This window comes from Lissotriton helveticus, chromosome 6 (assembly GCF_964261635.1).
Source record: "Lissotriton helveticus chromosome 6, aLisHel1.1, whole genome shotgun sequence".
NCBI lineage: Eukaryota > Metazoa > Chordata > Amphibia > Caudata > Salamandridae > Lissotriton > Lissotriton helveticus.
In genome coordinates, this window is record NC_136067.1 from 1,099,371,140 (window position 1) to 1,099,394,895 (window position 23,756).

The 23,756-nt window shown below is 45.3% G+C and overlaps 1 protein-coding gene across 1 annotated transcript in view; it reads left to right on the forward strand.

Annotated features, from left to right (window-relative positions):
• The window catches only part of LTBP1 (latent transforming growth factor beta binding protein 1), a 1,223,697-nt gene that overhangs the window by 710,701 nt on the left and 489,240 nt on the right, over window positions 1–23,756 (forward strand). Inside the window, exon 8 of the mRNA XM_078648754.1 lies at window positions 7,702–7,804. Within this exon, the coding sequence (XP_078504880.1) occupies window positions 7,702–7,804 (103 nt within the window). The remainder of the gene's footprint in view (window positions 1–7,701; window positions 7,805–23,756) is intronic.

Below are 23,756 nucleotides of genomic sequence, written 5' to 3' on the forward strand. Positions count from 1 at the left end.
ACAGCTCAACGAGCAATATTAAGCTAGGTAGCGATAATGACAGAAGATCCTAGTTCTGCAAAGCTTGCCAAGTGCACATGCTCTGTCGGTTCTGATTGGTGGATTATAACAGTCGTCTGAAAACCAGATGAAGACCCGCCAATTCTCTTTGAAAACTCCTGAAAGTAGAATCAGATGTCAGACATTTTCGCACAAAGATGTTTTCTTACAGAGATCTCTTCTATTAAGGCGGTCTTTATAATTATGCTCTCAATGCCATAGTGAGGCTGTCTGGAATTCTTTCAAGCTCAGGGCTTGGCGTTGGCAGGTTTCAAAACAAATACCCTGTCAGGGATTGGTGTGGATTCCATTACAGGATTAATATTCCCTCCGCGAAGGATGCTGGGTAAAAGTAATATTCAGAAATATCCGAGGATTACAGGAGTATCAAGTACCCATACACACCAAAACATTGCTATGATTGCTGTAATGGAGGCAAGCTGGCTAATTGTTTTGCTTGACCGTTAAGAATGTTCTTGTGAAGCCAAAGCAAATTCTTGACAAATTTCGATTGAGGCAATCTGGAAGTATTTAGGTTCTCTCCTTTCCCAATTTTACACGGCACGTTTTTGTGTGGCACCGATTTCAGAGTGAACAACGTTAGTAGCAGCATGCTGGGATGCCTCCGGGTAGCCATGCGCTATAAAAGAACTATTTTCATTTCATTTCATTTCATGTCTTGTTTCACTGATAAAATGGCTTGATGGTGTATATCATCAGCTGTGGTCAGGTGTTACTTAAAAAAGTGCAAGATTTTAGATCACTGATGACTGTAGCACTAATGCCATTTTTAACTGGTTTGCGGTTCAATACGTTTGTGTGTTGTCCATTGCTGATTACTTTAAGATAACATTGTGGACCAGCTCGACTACCCGAAGGCACTTGGTAAGGTAAAGACGATGCTCGTAAAGCTGCATCTTGTAGTAACAAATATTTATAAAAAAGACCTTTTGTAAGGGAAAAAAAATAGCATGCCCGAAAACCAAATTGTGTCGTTTGAAATTGAAAACAAAGTTGTGTCGTTTTAAAAAGAAAGCTATGGAGATAGTTTGACAAATGGGCAATCACTTAATGAACTCCAGGCAGCCTGTAATTAAAATGAGGTGCCACCCGCTCTATTCCTTTTTAGGTCTTGCCTACCAAGTGCATGCGCTGTGCTGCAAAACATATTGTTTACAATTCAGTGGGCTTACAACCGCCCACAGCTTTCCTTTAGGTTTTTTTTTTTTCACTCCCATTTGTAATCTTTTGATGGCTTTGCTCCCCTATGCTTCTCTTTCTTTCTTGTGTTAGCTCCTCCTTGGAGCATGGACCAAGTACAAGTACATGTGTTCTTCCTCGTGTTTCTTTAACTTAATTGTTTTACATTTTATACATGTTTTGGTATTATTCTTGAATGTGCAATGTGCTTTCCTAGTTTTAACACATGCACATGACTGCCTATTTATGTTGCTTTCACCATATCTGCTGTCTCTGACACTTCAGTTACTTACACCCACAACTGTATTACTCTAGCTACTCCGCTCTATGCCACTCCACTCAACACTACTCCATGCCACACTATGCCGCTCCACTCTACTCTATGCCACTCCACTCTATGGCACTCTACTCAACACCACTCCACTCCATGCCACTCTACGCCACTCTAATCTTCTCCACTCCATGCCACTCCACTCTATACCACAGCTTTCCACTCCACTCTAAGCCATGGCACCTTATTCTATGCCACTCCACTCCACACAGTGCCATTCTACACCACACCACGCCATGCCCCTCTACTCCACACAACTTCACTCTATGCCACTCTACTCTATGCCACTCCACTGCACTCGGCACTGCTCCACACCACCCTGCTCCATGCCAGTTTACGCCACTCCACTCTACACTACACTACTCCACTCCATTCTGCTCTACTCCACTCCACCCCACTCTAATCTATGCCACTCTATTCTCCTCTACTCCACTTCACTCTACACCATTCTACTCTATGCCACTCAACTCCACAAAATGCCACTCTTCGCCACTCCACTTTATGCCACTCTACTGTACCATTCCCTACTCTACGCCACTTTGCACCACTCCACTCTACACCACTCTCCATCACCCCACAACACTCTACTCTGCAACACTTCACTCTAAGACACTCCACTGTTATCTATGGCACTCTATTCCTCTCCATGCCACTCTACTCCATTCCACTGTACTCCATGCAAATACACTGCACTGCACTCCACTCCACACAAATCACACAATGTCACTCTCCTGCACATTATTCTGCTCCACTCTATGTCATTCTACTCTACGCCACTCCGCGCCTCTGTTCTCCATGTCACTCTAAGCTACACCATTCATCTCTAGGCCACTCTACTCTACGCCACTCTATTCCACCTACCTGAGTCCACTACTGTATACCACTCTTCTGTAAACCACTCTACATCACTCCAATCTACGCCACGCCAACCTACACCATTCTACTTTACGCCACTATAATCTACGCCACCATACACAACTCCACTCTATTCTACTATTCTACACAACTCTACGCCACTCCACTATGCCACTTCCTGACACACCACTCTACTCCACTCTACCCCTCTTTATGCAACCTCGCTCTGCACCACTCTATTTTACTCCACTCTGCTCCACTCCACACCACTCCACTCTATGCCACTCCACTCTGCATCACTATACTCCACTCTGCGTCACTCTACTCTATGCCATTTTATTCTGTGCCACTCTACTCTAGACTACTATACGTCACTCTACTCTTTGCCACTTCACTCTATGCCACTTCACTCCACACAATGCTACTCAGCGCCACTCCACTCTACACCACTCTACTCTATGCCACCTTACTCTACACCACTCCACTCTACACCACCTTGCGGCACTCCACTCTATGCCACACCACTCCACAACACTCTAATCTAACCCACTCCAGTCTATGCCACTACACTCTACTCTACACCACTCTACTCCAATCCACTGTTCTCCTTGCTACTCTACTCCACGCCATTCTACTCCACTCTGTGCCACTCCACTCTACACTACTTTATGAGATCCACTTCACGCCTCTCCATTGTACACCATGCCCCTCCACTCCAGTCCACACAGTGCCACTCTACTGCACTCTAGGCCACTCCACTCTAAGACTCTCCACTCTGTGCCACTCCACTCTATCCTATTCAACCATATGCCACTCCCCTCTACTCCACTCTATCTTATGCCACTCTACTCTTTGCCACTCCACTTAATGCCACCACACTCTACGCAACTCTAATATATGCCACTCCACTCCACTCTGGGGGGCCTATTATGATCGCGGGCGGAACACCACCGCCCGACCGGTGGTGGCGATCCTCCCGCCCGAACTCCCTGCCCGACGGCCATTTACCCCCGCCACATTTGCATGGTAGGGGGTACCTTGCCGATTTTTCGCCGGCAGGTAATCGTCACAAATGCCTGCCGGGCGGAAAAGGCCCACAATATGGTGGTGGTGCCATGCATATTAGGATGGGTGCGTGGGGCATGCCTTTCCATGGCAGAGACTCCGCCATGGAAAGGCATGCAGAGATTGCCTTTGGGGGGCTGTTGCGGGCCCCCTGGGCAGTGGGGGGGTGACAGCATCACCCGCCGCAATGCATAATATGCAGGATGTGAACACCAGGGTAGCAGGCGCATCCTAATTGGCATAGCGGACAAAGTCTGCCCGCCATCGTAATGGGCCTCTCAGCTACTCTACGCCACTGCATGATACTCTACACTGCTCCATGCCTCTCTACTCTATGTCACTCCACTCCACTCCACTCTGCGCCACTCTACTGTGCAACACACCACTACCTTTAAGCCATGATGAACAACAGCCATGCTGCTATGCAACATGGCTAAAACTCATTGGCAAAGCCATGAGCTCTCACATAGGGTTGAACTTTTGGCTTTGCCAATGCTAATTAAGTTGAGCCTACCAGACAGCAAAAACTGTCTGGTGGCAAAAAACCTATTGTGAGGTTACTAAGACCTTACTGTGGGCTTAAATAATCCATGCTTATATATATATATACATTGTGTGGTATTAGGTCAGTCCTTATCATCCACTGAACTGTTCACCTGCCGTTCACATTTTACTTCTGCCAGCACAGTAGATTAGTCCTCTTTTTCTGTTGCCTCTGTTGCTCTGTGAGTGACAGCTTTGCTTGATCGAATAAACACAATTGTCTTAAAAGAAGTCAGTTTTACTGCCAGAGCTGAGGCCAATACTTTACTTGGCTATTGCCTTTCTCGTTCAATTCTTTATCCTATTTAAAACAAAATGTAGTCTTTCTTATGTGTTTCATCTATGCCATCAAGTTCCATGAATTCATAGCTAAAAGTACTCTTTCTTTGAGGCAACAGGAATCACATTTTCCTGTGATGTGCATTAATAAAGCTAATAAGTGTTTCTATACATGTTCTACTTACACTTGTCTGCTATGAAGAAGCTGTATTGTTCCAGCACACACAATGGTTGATGTGTTTAACCACATTAAATTATTATTGAAAGCATATGGCCTCCAGATTTAGGCAGCAACATTTTTTCTTTTCCTTTCTTCCTTTTATTTTATTGTATACGCTTGCAACCGAAAAAAATGTTGCTACCGCTGGAGCTTGAAAAGGCCAGACATGTTGGCTCTGGGGACCCGCCAGAGCACATATGTAACTGAACAGGCTGTCTGATAGATACAGAAAGTAGGGGTACCTGCCACTGAAACTCTACATGAAGTGGCACATCTTGGGTCAATGGGGAAATTCTTTAGGTCCTAAGGACAAGTTTTTGTCGGCTTCTGTGACATCCCATCTAAGGTAAGGCAAAAACATGTTCCTGGCCGCAACTGCTGTTCTGTGGGTCAGTCTTTCATTTCATTGGCCAATTGGAGAGCACTTGGAGGCCTACAGTAGTTTGCTCCTAGCCATACGAAGGATACACTTCAGAACATTCATTTCTCTATCACCTGCTGGCTCGGGTCAATTCCTGCACGGAGGGAAATTCACAAAATAAGGAATCCCTAACTTGCATATATGACTTGTATTGCTATTGGACTTGAAGAACAGCAGATTCCTTGTTAACAATAACAATTGACAGAGGAAATTTGAAGAGTTTGTGAATCGCTGCAGCATCAGTAGAGTAACTGCCTACAGCAGCAGGCCAGCTGGCTCTTGAATTGGCCTCTGAAATGAGCCTGCCTTCTTGGTTCTCTATGAAATAAAAAATATACCAAATGACTAAGGGGTGCATTATTATAGGGGGCGCATCACCACCTCCCGTATGGCGGTGGCGATCCACCCGCCAAAACTCACCGCCCGCCTACCTGTTTTCCCCCGCTACATTACGATGGCGGGGGGACCCTGGCGGACAGGGAGATCGTCCGCCGGTTTTCCGCCGGTAGGCATTCTGCCCGATTGCCTACTGGGCGGAAAAGCCCAGCAATATGGTAGCGGTGCCTTGCAGGCTCCGCCATACATATCAGAATGATGGAGGGGGGGCGTGTCTTTCTATGGCGGAGACTTCGCCATGTGCCCCCGGTGCACTTGGGGGGTACCTATGGTACCCCCCCTACATTTTAATGCACAAGGTGGCAGGCACCGCGCGGTGCCTGTCACGTTGTGCATTCAAACGCACCACAAGCATTTCTCACATTGCGGCGGGTGCTGCTTGCAGCACAACCCACAACCCACTACAGAATAAAAACGCATTATTTAATAAAAAATAATTAATACATTCTAAAAATTATTATTACATTTATTATAATTAAATTACTTCCCACCCTATTCCCCTATAAACCCACAACCCGCTACGTAACTAAAACGCAACATTTTGTTTTAAAAAAATGTATAACTTCTAAAAATGTAATACATATATTTAAAAATACTTACAATATTTAAACAAAAATATAGAACACATACTTTCAAAATACGTACTAAAATACATAACACTAATATAAACATCGACAATATTTTTACAAACAATATTACTGCCTTCGATATAAAAAAAAAAACACGATATTTCTTACCTTACTGTCGATGTTCTGGTCCACAATATTCTTGCTGTCGATATTCTTGTACCTCTATATTTACAACTCGATATTCTTGTACTTTGAAATAAAAAACTCGATATTCTGTCTGTCACCCCATGAAGGCTAGGTATATTGGGCCGGCACGAGCCACAGTGTACTTGCTCAAGATCATGTACCAGTTTAAACAATGTTCTACAGTAGAACGACCTGGGCGAATACCATATTGAACTTCTGCCAAAAAGTTGTTTTCGTCAGCCTTCACTATGAAGTCCAGGAGAGAAATGGGTCTATGACAGAATGTACTGTCCTGATCTCCCTTTTTGAATACCGGTACGATAATTGATAAGGCCCAGGAATCTGGGCAGCCACCCTCGACTATGACATTAATAACAGCTGTGAGGACAGGCACCCAGGTCTCAACATGGGCAATGTAGAGATCAGGCGGGATCTTATCTGGCCCAGGGGCCTTGTTTTTGGACAGTCCCAAAATGCCAGCTGTCACCTCTTGTGCAGAGAAAACAGGCTCCCCCTTGCCCTCTACCCTTTCCTGCCCCTCGGTTAACGAGACGTTAGGTTTCACCAAATCATTGATCCCTGGAAATTATAAGAAGTTATGGTTCCTTCAATTGACATATGATTTTGGCTGGAGTTCAGGTCAATGGCTTTTATTTACAACTTTACAAATCCTCCTTCTGGCCAAACTTTGTAAACATTATTATGAAGCTCTCGGAGCAGTAATGTGTGGTTCTTATCGTTCACACATGTTTGCACCTTTAGATGCTCTTGTGCGTGTGTTCATGTCACATGATTTGAAAGGTTCTGATGTATTACTTCTTTTATGTTGCACTTTTCTGTACCCCAAATATCACGTTTGAACAATTTATGTACCCCAAATCTTACATTTGACCAAAAAAGTATACAAGTGAAAACTGTCTTTTTTTAAACAGGGAAGGAGCCTTATGATCTTGTGTAGTACATTCATGCACTGGCACCATGCTACATTACATTCCCACCTAATACGGTTATCCCTGGTTGAAGGAGATAAAACAAATTTACCAAAAGTATCTCATGCTTTCATTTCTATTGTAAGACAAACTATGTAATATGCTGTAATATGAAAAATGAAGGAAAAAAACATTTAAAAAGTAAAGTGGATATTTTTTAATTTTAAAGATATATGTTTCAAACTAGTGCTATGTCTTTTATACTCCAAAATTAGAAAAACATAAATGTATGCACACCATTAAGCTTACGGTCAAGCTTCTGGATTAAAGTTAGCATTAGGGTCAAAGCACAGTCTAAAGAGAGGTCCAGGGTTCAGGTTAGTCTCAGAGTCTAGACACTTGTTAGGTTATATATTAGTGCTGATTTTAGTCTCAACGACTAGAGCTAGACAAGAACACTTGGCAATCATGTGAGTGCATGTGGAAAAGACTAGTGGAAAGTTGTCGAACATGGAAACAGGTTCTCTAGTTTGCTGACAAATTGTCCTGAGTTATGGTTTCTGTTTCTGAGATATGCATAACTGCAGTAACAAATGAAGGCGAAGCTCAGCCGAGGGCACTTTCACATGTCTATTAACCTTGTACGTTCTCTCCCTTGGTCGTTTCAGTGTGGGAAAGCCCTTCCTGGGCTCTCGAAGCAAGAAGATTGTTGTGGAACTGTGGGTACTTCCTGGGGATTCAACAAATGCCAGAAGTGCCCCAAGAAGACAAGTAAGTCATCTCAGATGTGTTTGGACCCCAGTGCCTCTTCTCTGATAGCATACTGTTTAAGTAAATGCCCAGGCTTTCCTTCTCAGGCGGTATTGTTTTTTATTATTATTATTGAAAAGGTTTGATTGTTTCACAGACAACGTGCAATAAATGCAGGTACATAACTTCAAAACTTCGGCAGATCATATTCCAAGCAATACATTTATGAATCATACAGGCTGTATTCTTTTTTAACATTTTTTATTTTATTTACTAAGCATTTTCATATAAACAATTTCAGTGTATACGTAATGTCCGCTTTAGATAATAAAACAAAGGAAAATCAATATTTTTCACAGTCTCAGCTTTGATACAGGCTGTATTCTTAAAGTAAATGATACCATTAGGGGCCAGATTACATAAACTACACAGTTGCCGCTGGTTTATAAATGTATTTATTTTGGGTTTATATATAGCGTCTATCAAACCCATTTAGGCAGTAATGAATAACCTTAAATATTTAAGTGCATGCATGTGCTCAAACTCACAGGGCATTCCAGCCTAGAGTAAAGTGATACATAATCAAATAAAATGATATATATATCACACACTCATGCCCACACACAGGTACATCCATATGAAACATCTAAAAGAAAAGAAACAACACTCCAATGTTGAAATCACGGTCAGTTTATTAGGTGACGCTTACTCTGATTCTGGCATTCGAGCGCTATTTTTTTCTTTTGGATTTTACATTTTTGATGGGGCCTGTAGCCTGCTTGGAGCACCGACTCTGGAAGTGTGGAGGAGACTACCTTACCTGGACACAGCCTATACAAAATAAGATAGAAAAGTAATATGGTGGTTACCTGCCACTATGTAAACTATAATAAACACTAGCACACTTGTTGGATGATGTCATCAATAATGTCGTCAGTGATGTCATCAATGATATCATTTGAGATGTCATCAGTGATGTCATACATGATGTCATAAAGCATGTCAGGAGTGATGTAATAAGGGAGGTCATAAGCAGTGCATGTCGGGGAACAAGTTATACTTAGCTCTGCTAACTACAACAGGCGAATTTCTGTGTGTTTTTGTTCAAAACGTTAATGTTGTCATTGACATATTCACCTAACTATAAAATTACTTTCACCTTTGCTTTTTTCTGTGAATTTCTAAGTTTTTAAAAAAAAATACATAACAAGATCTTTGTATCAAACCTAACTATAATTTTACTTTAACCTTTGTTTTTTTCAAGGAATATCTAGTTTTGTTTTTTAAGTAATATTTTATTACCATATTGTGATCCACCTGCTGTGTAGGGCCTTTGGCATTGAGCTGCGGGGCATTGGCTACAGGGCCTAGCCGGCAGTCAGGTCCTGTGCCAAACCCCCCACAGGCAGCCAACCCCACACTGATGACGCCCGTCAGCTGTGCACAATAAGGTGTTGGCAATATGGCCTGGCCTGCAGCCAACCCACCCAGAGGCAACTGACCCGGCGGCAGGCAGCCAACCTCACGCTGTGCACGGCCTTTCATCACACGCATGGGGTTGGTCGCAAAGCCTGGCTTTCAGCCAGGCCCTGTGTCCAACTCCCCGCACACAGCCACTCAGAGGCAGCGAACCTACTGCCGTGCACCATTTTTGCTAATGCATTGCGTGGGGTTAGCCACATGGCCTGTGTTGCACCCAGGCCGTGCTACCAACTTCCCACAAGCAGCCAACCTTACACTGGGTACAGCTTTTGGCCGTGCACAGTGGGGTTGATCACAGGGCATGGCCTGCAGCCAGGTCCTGTGGCCTTGCAAACTGTCCACCCCACACCGCGCACAGCCTTTGCCATGCACCTCTTATGGTTGACCTTTGGGCCATCGGGATCCTATCCCTGGGGCCATACCAATATAAAAGAGGATGGGGGCTGTGTGGCCCAACTCCCCGAACCTTATTAGGCTATGGGGGCCCGATCCCTCAAGGTCCTTAAGTCTTTCAAAGGGGAGGGCATGGAGGGGCCACATGCCACCGCTCATTAAGATTAATTTGGTCGGTCCTGGGAACCAGGGCCATGTGACCCTTTATCCTGAGCCTCATTAGGGCTTGGGGGCCTCTTCCCCAGAGCCTTTTTTTAAGTGGAAAGGGCCCATGTGGCTCATCTCCCCGAGCCTCATTTCGCCCTGGGGACCCCACCCCCAGGGCCTTAATTATTTTAAAGGGGAGGGGCTGATGTGGCCTCCCTCCCAGAGCCTAATTAGGACCTGGGGGCCCGTTCTGCCAGGGCCATTTTTTAAAAAGGGGAGCCTATTCCTGCATGGGGGGACACCATACACCGGGGCCAGTGTGGATTTAGGAGGATGCCTTGGTGCCCACCCAGGGCACCCACCATGCACATCGTTAGGGGGTCCCCATGCTCTTGCATCCCCAGTCAGCTCCCTGCATGCTGCAGCAGCTGTCATTGCTCCCGCCTGCAGGGAGCACCTATTTATGCTGCTCCCTCCTGGTGGTAGCAATCTGTTGATCTTTTTCCCTGCCCGCATCAGCGAAGGCAGGGAAACAGATCAAAAGTCTGCTCCCAACTGGCGGAAGGATTTTCAAAGATCCTGCCCACTGGGTGCAGACATTGTGTTTGATCGTGTTTGGTGGGAGTTTTAAAAATGCTTGTGCCAGGTGAGAGCAAACACAAGTTTTCCTGCCCACACTGGATCCCCCCTTCCCCCGTGGGGCACAATGGGGAAAGGCATCCTCACCATGCCCCCTTGTATCACTTTTTTAAAACTTCAGGACAGGCAACTAAATACCCGAGTCCTTTAATGGCTTACAGCAACATTTTTCTGATGTTGCTGGTGGCCAATCTGGAAACCCGCTCATGGCGAGAGTCTGACTCCCGTGGGAGCGAATTGGCCCAAGGGAAATAAATCTCCCTGGGTCAATCAGAAAGCTCTATTTTTGGCGCTCCAGCGAGAGTCTCTCGAATCACTTGCAGACCCAACACTTCAGATATACCAATATTTTTTTCCCTTAATTTCTAAAAACACTATTGTATGGATTTACACCAAATCACAAAAAGCTCAATCTGTGTACCAAGATCTAGCTTCCACCCAAATTCGTTATAATTCCGTTCTGCAGTTTTTGCAGTAGCACTTCTTAAATAAGTCCATAGAAAATGCATGGGATTTTGTCTTTTGGGACCCCCTTTTTTTCTCAGCCCTTGCTTGAGGGATCCCCCCGAAACCTTGCATGCACAAACTAGTCAAACAGTAGCACCTTTTTTGCTAAATTTTGTGGAGATTCGTCAAACAGTGCAAAGTTATTAGCAGCACAAAAAACGATTTTGCTATTGAACACCTGACCTAACTATAGCTATCCATTGACGACCGACATGGGGTAATATATCTCACAATATTTTATTTGATATTTTGAGGGAATCTCGCCAAACCACTGCCCCATTTTGTTTTACCTCTTCCCACCCCAAACCTTAAAATTACATTCCCTTTACCTCCATCCATCCCTAAACCCTAAAATCACACTTATCTCTCTCTCTCTATAAATATATATATATATATATATATATATATATATATATATGTATATATATATGTATATATATATATACATACATACATACATATATATATATATATATATATACATATATATATATATATACATATATATATATATATATATATATATATATACACATATACACATACATGCATGGTTAAGGTCAATTGTGTAATGCCACGCATTGTAAAGGACATGCGTGGTAAAAGCAAGCATGGCAATAGCATTTGTGATAACATCACACAACCATCACAGAGGCTTTTTTCATAGCTCTGATATGAAAATACTACCATACTTTTTGACCTCATTACATGACACCAATGAGACAAGAGGATTTTTTAAATGTCACGAGGGTTTATGATGTAGCAACTCATTAGGGAAAGTAGATATCTGCATAGGCTAGGGAGAGGATGCTTTTTAAGGTTTTTGGGTAGTATAGGATCCAAGGTCAACTCCACCATCCTGCATGCTTTTACCAGGTCTTTTAGCTTAGATTCTGTGCTTTGTACTGGATTTTGATTGGTGGAACTAATGTACTGTTTGTGCGTATAACCTTCTGTATCTTGATATGTTGGCAGGTCTAATTTCAAGTGGTTGATATATGACTGTCAATGTATAGGGGGTTGTCAGTAATTTTAGGTATGAACTATTTAGCTACTTTGCTGCATAGTTCATGCATAGATGTTGGCAGCTGGTTAAGGCCTTCGGGCTCTGAAATATTTGAATACGCTTTGGGCTCTACATGGTTTTGGAGACTTGAATTGCTTTTTTTCTGTAGTCTTTTTTTTGCATCATATGCTACATGACTGTATTTTGATGTGCACCTTCTGTCCTATTCTGTCTTATTTCAGATATTTCAAGCAACATTTTTGTGTAAGGTGAACATTTAACTTTTTAGTTTTAATGAGATTCCAGAGAAAAAAGTAATCAATCAATCAACCAATCAATCATAGCATTTATAAAGTGCACTACATACCCGTGAGGGTCTCAAGGTGCTACGGGGGTGGGGGGAGGAATGCTGCTATTGTTCGAAGAGCCAGGTCTTGAGGAGACTTCTGAAGGTCAGTAGGTCTTGGGTCTGCCGTAGGAGGATGGGGAGGGTGTTCCATATCTTGGCGGCGAGGTGGGAGAATGATCCGGTCATTCTACGGATGTGGGGGACAGTGGCGAGGGCGCGGTCTGCGGAGCGGAGCTGGCGGGTGGGGGTGTAGAACCTGAGTCGGCTGTTGAGGTACGCTGGTCCGGTGTTGTGGAGTGCCTTGTGTGCGTGGGTGAGGAGCTTGAAGGTTATCCTCTTGTTGACAGGGAGCCAGTGCAGGTCTCTCAGGTGTGGTGTGATGTGGCTGCGGCAGGGAATGTCGAGGATCAGGCGTGCGGAGGCGTTCTGGATGCGTTGGAGCCGTTTCAGGAGTTTGGCTGAGGATCCTGCATAGAGGGCGTTTCCGTAGTCCAGTCTGCTGCTGACGAGGGCCTGGGTGACCGTCCTTCTTGTTTCGGTGGCGATCCACTTGTAGATCCTGCGGAACATATGGAGGGTGTTGAAGCAGGAGGAGGAGACGGCGTTGACCTGCTTCGTCATGACGAGGGATGAGTTGAGTATGACCCCTAGGTTAAGTGCGTGGTTGGTGGGTGTTGGAGCTGTTCCTAGTGCAGTCGGCCACCAGGAGTCGTTCCAGGCCGAGGGTGTGGATCCGAGGCTGTGGACCTCCGTCTTGTCCGAGTTCAGCTTCAGTCGGCTGTTCCTCATCCATTCGGCGACGACCTTCATTCCTTCGTGGAGGTTGGTTTTGGCGGTGTGGGGGTCTTTGGTGAGGGAGAGGATCAGCTGGGTGTAATCGGCATAGGAGATGATGTTGAGGTCGTGCAGTCGGGCGACGTGGGCGAGCGGTGCCATGTAGATGTTGAACAGCGTTGGGCTGAGGAATGAGCCCTGGGGTATGCCGCAGATGATCTCGTGGCTTCAGAGCGGAAGGTGGGGAGGCGTACGCTCTGTATTCTGCCGGAGAGGAAGGAGGAGGTCCAGTCCAGGTCATTCTCTTGGATTGTTGAGGTGTGTTCGTAGTGTGCGGTGGCAGACCGCGTCGAAGGTGGCTGACAGGTCCAGGCAGCGATGATGGCGGTTTCGGTGCTGTGGTTGCTGTGGAATCCGGACTGGGACGAGTCTAGGATGATGTTCTCCTTGATGAAGCTGGTCAGTTGTTTGTTGACGGTCTTCTCGATGACCTTCACCGGGAACGGGAGCAGGGAGATGGGTCGGAAGTTCTTGAGGTCCTTGGGGTCCGCCTTGGGCTTCTTGAGTAAGGCGTTGATCTTCGCGTGTTTCCAGCTCTCCGGTAAGGTCGCTGTCTCGAAGGAGACGTTGATGGCTTTCCGGAGATGGGGGGTGCAATGATGGTGCTGGCTTTGTTGAAGATGTGGTGTGGGCAGGGGTCTGACGGGGATCCGGAGTGGACGGTGTTCATGATCTTGCTGGTGTCGTCGTCGTTGATGTTGGTCCAGGAGAGCAGGCGGTTGGTGCGGATGGTGGTCGTGGGGGCCTCAGTGGTTGCTGGGGTGGTTGCGGCGTTGAGGCTGTCGTGGATGTTTGTGATCTTGCGGTGGAAGAAGGTGGGCAGCGAGTTGCACAGGTCTTGCGACGGTGGGATGTCGTTGGTGTTGGAGCTGGGGTTGAGAGTTCCTTCACAATGTTAAAATGCTCTTTGCTGTTGTGTGGGTTGTTGTTTAGGCGGTCTTTGAAGGAGACCCTTTTGGCAGATCTGATGAGGTGGTGGTGTTCTTGTGGGCTGCGTAGCTTTCTGGTGTTCGTTCACGGATCCAGTTCTTCTCCAGCTTTCGGCAGGTATGCTTGGAGGTCTGGAGGTCTTCAGTGAACCAGCTGACTTTCTTGCTGGTGTGGCTGTTGGGGGGCTTCTTGAGCGGAACGAGGGTGTTGGCACAGTTGCCGATCCACTGTCTGAGGTTGCGGGCGGCGCAGCCGGGGTCGGTCGGGTCTGCAGGTTGGCTCTGGGCAAGGGTGGTGGAGAGCTGGTCTTTGGTGATTTTGCTCCAGCAGCGGCGAGGCATCTGTTGGGTGCGGTGGTGGGTTTCCGGAAGGTGATGTGGATGCACCCGTGGTCGGTCCAGTGGAGCTCAGTGGTGCTGTTGAAGGAGATGTGAGAGCTTGCGGAGAAGATGGGGTCAAACGTGTGGCTAGCGGAGTGGGTGAGTGTTGTGACGAGTTGTCTGAGTCTCAGGTTGGCGAGGTTGTCAATCAGGGTAGAAGAGTTGGGGTCGTTGTTGTTCTCGAGGTGGAAGTTCAGGTCCCCGAGGAGGATGTAGTCCATGGAGGCGATGGCGTGTGTGCTGATGACGTCGGCGATGGAGTCGCTGAACTGTGGTCGAGGTCCGGGGGGGTCTGTAGACGAGGGTTCCTCTGAGTGTGGTGTTGGGGTCGGTGTGGATCTGGAAGTGCAGGTGCTTGGCGGTGCTAAGGTTGTCGTCGGTGTTTGTCGAGACTTTGAGAGAGTTCCTGTGGACGACGGAGATTCCTCCTCCTACTCCGTTAGTTTGTTCCTTGCGGGTGATCTTATAGCCTTCTGGGATGGCTATGGCGATGTCGGGTGCCAAGAGGGGTTCAGCCAGGTCTCCGTCAGGAAGGCGACGTCCGGGGTGTTGGAGTCGAGTAGGTCCCAGAGTTTAGCGGCGTGTTTGCGGGCGGAGCGCGTGTTGAGAAGGATGCATCTGAGGTAGTTGGATTCTTTGGTAGTTGGGGTGGTGGGCCGGATGCTGGTGAAGCTGCAGTTCCGGCAGGGGAAGGGTCCTTGGGTGCGCTTCGGGGCAGCTAGGCAGCAAGTGCGTGATCGTCCGGCGTTGAGTGCTTGGAGGGTGTTGGAGTCGTAGCCTGGACGGGCGTCGTGGCGTTCGCGAGGGCCAAGGGTTCTGGTGCTGGGCGCGGTCCAGGCATGGACGGGCGCAGACGGGCTTGCCTTAGGCGTGCGTCCACTGCGTGACCGCGCAGCGGGTGGCATATGTAGGGAAGGGGGAGGGACGAGCGGCTGGGAGGCGGGAGCAGGACGAGAAGCGGAATGGAAAAGAAATAAGCGGCGGGAAAAGCAGGCAGTGAATGTAGACCAAAATACAAACAAAGCTTTACTCACAGGCACAAGCTAACTCACAGGCACAAAGGTTAGCTCATGGGCACCATGCAGCGGAGAATACAAACAGCTGACCCAGGCAGAATCGGGCTGAGGGGAAGCTCGAACCCTGACACGGAGGGCTGGCTGGCAGGAAGGCAGCGCTGATTGCCGCAGAGCTGCTGGGGAGAGTGATGTCACGAGACCAAGGTCTGAGGACTCACTCATCATACCTTAAACAGATTTCAGCATTAAATAAATAATTAATTTTCCCTAGTCATCGTCTGTCGAAATAGTCCCACCCGGCCCCACTGCCCCACCGCTCTTACCTGCATGGGCCGCGGCTGAAGGAGTTTAATGTTGGTATGATGTGTGGCTAGTCAGCGGGTAGTAAGGAGCATGGATAAACAATGGAGTGTGCCTGGTTAATGGCTGCACTTGAGTGAGGGCTTGGGGCTTAGAGGGGTGATTAGGCCACATGTAAATGAATGATTGAATTGTAAATGTGTGGGTGAAATGTCTGGGAGTATGCTGGTGCATCACGCTGAGGCAGGAATTGGGTGATAAGTATTAGGATGGTTGCTCAGGTGATTGACTGTGGCTGGGTGGTCTGAGTTAGAGATGAGTTGAGAGAACTGGGTCCCTTGAGATACTTTGGTTGGATTGTGGCATATCTCCCATGCAGTATGTGGTTTGGTGCCTGGTGTTTGGTCTATTATTTAGGGACAAAGTGAAATATTTCTAGATGTCGGGCTTGTTAAGGGAGACATGGTCTTCTGTTCAGTGGCCAAGCTACTTCAGGTGAAGTGTGCAGGATAGCTAATTAAGATGGTTAGATTCTTAGTTTGAAGATGAGATGATGTTTTTTCGGGGTATATTCCTTTGGTGGTATTAGTGTGAGAATTGCGAGTATTGCATAGTCAAGATGTATAACTTACTTGAATTATTAGTCTCCTTCGTGATGAAAAGTGTTACCATAGAGTCTGTTGTTTTTGAGGCTTTGTTTGGGGCATGATATGTTTTGTGTCTTGGTGGATTGGTTAGTCTGATGTCGGTTTGTTTTGTGGTTATAGGATGGAGTTTGTATTCTGAAGAGTTCTGTGGGTCTATGAAAGTTGTGGATTGGGATGACATTTCACAAATTTGGGTGGGAGTGATTCCTTTTTCCTGAACTAGAAGGATTTTTGTTGTAGCTTACCTTGTCTTGACTTTATTTTATTGTTTTTGCTGCTCTATTTACAATACTGTTTGTTCTCAAAGCATTTTGTGATACATGGGTAACATATGCATATCTGTGAAGTGTGTGGTGGTGAATTAGTAATAGTATTTTGTATGGGGGTAAGGGGTTTGGGTAATGGGGTTGGTGGTTATATGGTTATGTGGGTTGTTTCAGATTGCTCAGCTAGCATTGTTATGCTAATCTTCCTAACAGCCACAAGATGTTTTACAGTCTAAAAGAAGACTGGATCTCTTTCCTACTGTTAAAATATTAATCCTTGATGCGTACACATGATTTATTCACAATTTGCTTGGTTTAAGTGCAAGCACAAACCTGAGGTAAGCGGATTGAGCATGTCATGGACGTCGATTCACCAAAATTACAGGGGTTGACCTTAATGACATCACAGGAAGTTACATCATATGACCCCGAATCTTCAGAGGAAGTGATGTCACATTGCCTTAACCCTGATGACATCACGATAATTTACATTGCTGAAGTTCTATAATGATTGCATGATTAATATAACAGAGACAAAAGTCTATTTTAGAAACCCCCTTTATTAGGGTGCTGAAATGATCTTTGAAAATTGTGGGGTTTAATACTTGACCAGAAATGTTGTGAACAAGTGAGGCAAATGAACCAAACCTGTTCAAGAGCATGTTCAAAGGCGTTGCCCCATGGAGACCATTTAAACGAATGGGTCAAATGGTTTATGTTACAACACAATATTCAGATAAACTTGCTAAAAACTGTAGGCTCTGAAAGGGCACTCTTTTAATTTGCAAGTACTTTCATGGTCCCGATGAAACATGGCCGATAGAGCATGGCACTTCCCAGGAGTTGTGAAGATGTGTGATTGCTGCCTTCATATGTCAGAAATACCTACCTTGTGCCAGGTCCAGCATTTTATAAATGGATGCCCCCATATCTCGTGGGTTTACCATTAAGCCACACATGACATACAATATGCCAGTGCTAGACTTTTGCTTTTAATGCTGCTCATATGATATGAGTGACCCATATGTCAGCATTTTATTACAGTATGTCGTAGCAAGCCTTTTTTCATGGTTGCCCCCCTCCCATAAGTGACAGTTGTCCTCCCTTATGATAAGAACTACCTCCAATGTGCTATCTACATTTTTCCATGGGTGCTGCTATACCAACACAATCTTAAAGAACTTCCTAAAGTATGCCAGCACCAGAAATTTCCTGGTGCCTTCCTACACCAGGAATTACCTCTGGTATGTATGCAAATACCAGTATTTTAGCATGGGGGCCCCTTACACCAAACATGATCCTCCATTATAGCAGTACCAATATTTTTGAAATGGGTGCCTCTATAAGCAGGAATTACCTTGAGTATGCCAGGCCACCACATTCTCACTCATGCTCACACAAATGAACTCACTCACACTCTATCTCACTCACTCTCATTCATTTATTCTCATTCACTTTCCAAATTGAGTGCTAGTTCCCAGCACCTGTAACCACCTCTACAAATTAGGGAAGAGGGGGCAGGTGACAGAAGGAGTGTTGTCAGTTTGTTCGTGAAGGGAAGCCAGTCTGTGAATTTTTTTTCATAATTGTTAACCAAAGCCCCTATCACTCCTACAAACGTTCATGTGTAACACTTTGGAAAGCACATGCCAATTATTTTTAAACTGATTACATGCCTTATACATTTTTGCTAAATTGTTGCACACTAAATAGTTTCCTTTGAGACCTGTTGCAGTTTTCTGGAGCGTCTGAGCATAAAGGTCATTCCCATTGGGGTAACAAGGCACCATGGGCCCTAATCTACTGGATGTATATTAAACTATAGCCACTATGGTGATACAGTGGACCCTTAAGTCCCTGAACCCCAGTACCCTGCAACTACTCTATAAATGATAGCTATGCCCCTAATCAGAATATTAGAACAATCTAGCAAATACATTTTCAGAACCCCCTCAGAGGGTCATGGGGCAAGCAGTAGTTATTGGGCCCAAGCCTGGGGATTGTGGCCTTTTACTCCTGATGTCCTAGGAACAGGTTTATATGGATCCTAAGCAACTGGGCTAAGTAACCCTTCAGCACTTGACCTTCAGTGGTGGCCCATGTCGATCAGTCCAAGGCTTCTCTGAGGAGAGGGAAGGAATAGAAACAGGGAGGTGAACATGGGGTCGCAAGTCAAAATATTTTCAGCAGTAGCCATAAATGATTGTCCTGTGAAATACTTGCTTTGACGGAAAATTGAATATTTATATACAAACACAAAGTAAAATACAATATTCACAAACAATACACGCAGTCCTGTGAGGTCAGGGTTCTAGTTTTAAAAGTGGGTCCCTGAGTCCCACTCCCCTGTCCCAAGGGTAGTGGGTATTGCCCATTCACAATAGGTGATATTCAGGTTAAGCTGCACTAGTAGTCCAAGTCTCAGATCTCCCACTTCGACTCCTTATTAAAGTTAAAAGAGTCTGCAGTGCAGAGTCCCACTGGCAAAACGCTATATGGCATACTGGGAAGGGCCAACTGTCAGGTCTCTTCGAGCTCCTCACAATAACTATTGTAGGGGGAGCGGTTGCCGGTTCCTCAATGCTCCTCCGATGCTTGGTAAGTTTTTGGAGATATTACCCACAGATGGGGAGGGGGGGGGGGGTTGCTGCTCCGCTGGTGCTGTCTTCAGCTGGGACTTGAGCCCGCTTAAGTCACAATGGCATCCTCCTCCTCACAATGCCAGTCTTGACCACAGCATGCTCCTTGTTTTGAACTGATGGCCCCTTCTGGCATATGGCATCACTGTTTCCACTCCGTACACGGTCTACAGAGCAATTGGTACAGCAGCGATCTTCACAGTGGCATTACCAACATACAGGGTCCCTGACTTAGCTCTGTACAAGGGCTGCAGCCCAATTAACATGGCATCACTTCTTCACTGCCGCCCCACTGCCTTACGTGTTATCGACTTAGCTCTGCATACGGCTATGGCCTGATTGGCCTGGCAGCATTCATCAAGGTGGCCCCACTTTACATACGGTTTGCCAACTTACAATCTGCACACAGGCGATGACCAGAGCAGTGCAGCAAGGAACACGGTCACTTCAGAGCCCCTCTCCTCTGGCATACAGGGGTGATCAACTTTTCCCTGCACCTAGGCAATGACCAGATCGGTACAGTAGCTGCCTCCTCACACCTTGTTACAGGGATCCAATTCCCACTGGTCCTTGCTCCCCTCAGTGCTCACCTCTTCCTCACAGGGCACACTGGTCTTGGCAAGCAGGCAGGCACTGTTAGTCTAGGCTTTAGGGGTAGGTGGTCTTCATGTCCCTGGGTGATGTCCCTTTACCATGCTCGGAGACTGAAAGGCCTTGGCCTTCAGTCCTGGTCACAGGCAGAAGTCTTGCAGAGCTTCTCCTCCTCACACAGCCTGACTGGGTGCTTGACAGTTGACAATTTGTGGGGGCCCCAAGCTCCCCTTTTTATAGCCCATTTCCAGAACTCAAATGTGATTTAGAGTCTGAATATTTGAAGTTTAGGTTGGGGTATGCTTCTTTTTTATGTGTTTTCTTCTCCATCAAGCCCATCCTCCACCAAGCAGTCTCTTACATCAGGATTGACTCCAAATATGTTAGCCCCACAACACAGACCATGTGATGGACCAGAGGTTCACACCTGGATGTCAGTCATTGTGATACATGGGTCAAAAGGGTACCCCAGGGTCACAGCCAGACTCTTTATGATTCACTTATCAGCGCCATCTCCTTCCTGAGATGTACCCAGGCTCCCTTCCCCGTGACCAAAGAGACTGGCTTGCCTTTCTCAAGTGTGTCCCACCTGGCTTACAGTAATGCAGCAATCCATAACCCTTTCTGGGGTTTCCTCTACCTCCTCAGGTTTCTCCAGTTATCCCTGTGTCTCCCAAAGTGGCACCCAGAATCGTCCATATATTGTACCATTCATAGGTACATGTACACACAGCACATGCATATAATATACACACACTGTGCAGCACTACATTCTTCATACACTGCACTATCGTTGTACTGTACCATTCACAGACACACATACACCCAGCACCTGAATAGCCCTTACACTGAACAGCACTCCACACCAAAAGTATGCCAAGAGTGACTTAACAAAAAACAAATGCCTATACTGATATTGTTTAACAAAGATTTTGCCACCAGAGCAAAGAATGTTTATCCAAGCTGGGAAGTGCTTATAAGTAGCCTTTTATTAAATTGTCTTGATCCAAAAAACACAGGGGTATATTTGTATTAGTCATATACATTTGAGAACAAAAGCAACACTTTTACATACACTAAATACAATACGGACAAAAAAGGGGGTGAATAGATTCTTTAAAAACAATTCAACAAACATACCAAAGTCAGTCGTATCACAATCATACCTTACCATTCATACATGGAAAACATACAAAAACAAATACATACACGATTAAGTAAACAGATAAACAATCATGTAATGTATTAGGTCTGCTGCAATCTATACAATTTATATACACAATAATATTTACAAGTATAATTCCAAATTACTCAAAGAAATCAAGTATCAGCTTGAGATGTAAACAGCAATTTTTTATACGCCAGTAATGTGACACTGTATTCACACTAAAGGACAGAAACCTATCGAAGGAAAGCAGACACTGAGCATGGAACGGCCTACGCGTTTCAAATCCCAGGGTTTTTAGCCGGGATTTTCGTCAGGGCCAGGTCATTCTAAAAAAAGAAGAAGAGAAAAAAGAGAATTCTATCGTGTGGATCTATAAAACTATTATAGTAGAATATCAAGAGCGCTCTTCAGCATAACCACCCAAGGAGCTTTCTGCTTACCACTATGGAAAATATCCAGGGAAGGAGTAAAACCTGTGTGATGAAAAGAACAACATGTAGAGGACTATATAGATACCCTAAAAAACTTGTCCGCAACTCCATGAAAAGGGCCAGATGGACCCCGAGGGAAAGTCTCCTCGAAAGGAAAAACAAATCTGCTTCCAACAGGCAAGTTTGTGTAACTACTTATTGTCCAAACGCCAATAATCTTAAAAGAATCATCCTGCAAAATTGGCACCTTGTAAAATACTTGGACAGTAGTATGGAAGCCCCTCCTTTATTTGCATTTAAAAAGGAGAGTAGCGTGGCCAATCATGTGATTAGAGCAGGAACCAAAAAAGACAAACAGCCATCGCTAAGACAGATGATGGGATTACCACCGATCACAGGCCACCACAAATGTGGCACTTGCCTGTGCTGCGAACTGACCGTCGAGGGATCCCTCTTCCAACATCGTGGGATATCATGGAAACATGACAGTTTCAGCAACTGTAGAACTAAATATGTCATATATGGCATTACCTGTCCATGTGGGTTACTTTACATCGGAAAAACTAATCAGGAAATTCGGACACGAATCACACAACATAAATCCAGAATAAAAAATGGGATCGACACTGCCCCGTTAGTTAACCATTGGAAACGTTGTAAACATCTGCTCAGTGACCTTAAATGGACTGTGATCTCACGTGTTGAAAAAGATGCACGAGGAGGAGACATGGAGCTGAAATTATCCAAAAGGGAAGCCCACTTAATTGTAAAGTTTGACACAGCAGTCAAAGGACTTAATGAGATTTCAGAGATATATAAGCTATAACTTAGGAGTTATAACACCACACAATGAATCTATGGGACGCTATACATGCGCAATCTATACTACACCAGGAAATGCCCCCCCGGCCTGCCTTTGTTCCGCGCATTAGCGCTATATATTGATTAGACCTGCAATGTTTCCCTACTCTCCACGCATGCGCGAGGAAATGCCCTCTCGGCCTGTCTTTGTCCCACGCATGCGCATTTGCGTTACATATATTGAGTAGCCTTGCAAAGTTTCTCTACTCTCCACGCATGCGCGAGAGAGCAGTGCTACAGGGGACGCCGATTGATTGAGAACAACGGAGCTTCATGCCGGTAAGCCCGAACAGGACTAGGTTGTTTGTCAAATATGCCCACAGTAATCTGGTACATGGAATAAACGAGCCCTTCGTTTTTCCCTTTCAAATAGAGGCCGCTTTTTTGGAAGAAATTGATTCAAATCTGTACCCGCATTGTCCTCGTTCAAGGACGCATTTGACCATAACTGGCTGGTAAGCACTCTACAACCCCCTTTTTTGGTTTGGTTCATGAGCCCTGTCTTCGATCATGCCACACTAAAACGAACGTTGCTCTGTTACAGGCCCCCTACTTGAACTTGCAACAACACAAGATACCGCTAAGGTAAACTTTGTTTTGACACATGGCAAACCTCATTTTCGTTGCGTGTTTTTCAACTCACTCATATAGTCCTCTACATGTTGTTCTTTTCATCACACAGGTTTTACTCCTTCCCTGGATATTTTCCATAGTGGTAAGCAGAAAGCTCCTTGGGTGGTTATGCTGAAGAGCGCTCTTGATATTCTACTATAATAGTTTTATAGATCCACACGATAGAATTCTCTTTTTTCTCTTCTTCTTTTTTTAGAATGACCTGGCCCTGACGAAAATCCCGGCTAAAAACCCTGGGATTTGAAACGCGTAGGCCGTTCCATGCTCAGTGTCTGCTTTCCTTCGATAGGTTTCTGTCCTTTAGTGTGAATACAGTGTCACATTACTGGCGTATAAAAAATTGCTGTTTACATCTCAAGCTGATACTTGATTTCTTTGAGTAATTTGGAATTATACTTGTAAATATTATTGTGTATATAAATTGTATAGATTGCAGCAGACCTAATACATTACATGATTGTTTATCTGTTTACTTAATCGTGTATGTATTTGTTTTTGTATGTTTTCCATGTATGAATGGTAAGGTATGATTGTGATACGACTGACTTTGGTATGTTTGTTGAATTGTTTTTAAAGAATCTATTCACCCCCTTTTTTGTCCGTATTGTATTTAGTGTATGTAAAAGTGTTGCTTTTGTTCTCAAATGTATATGACTAATACAAATATACCCCTGTGTTTTTTGGATCAAGACAATTTAATAAAAGGCTACTTATAAGCACTTCCCAGCTTGGATAAACATTCTTTGCTCTGGTG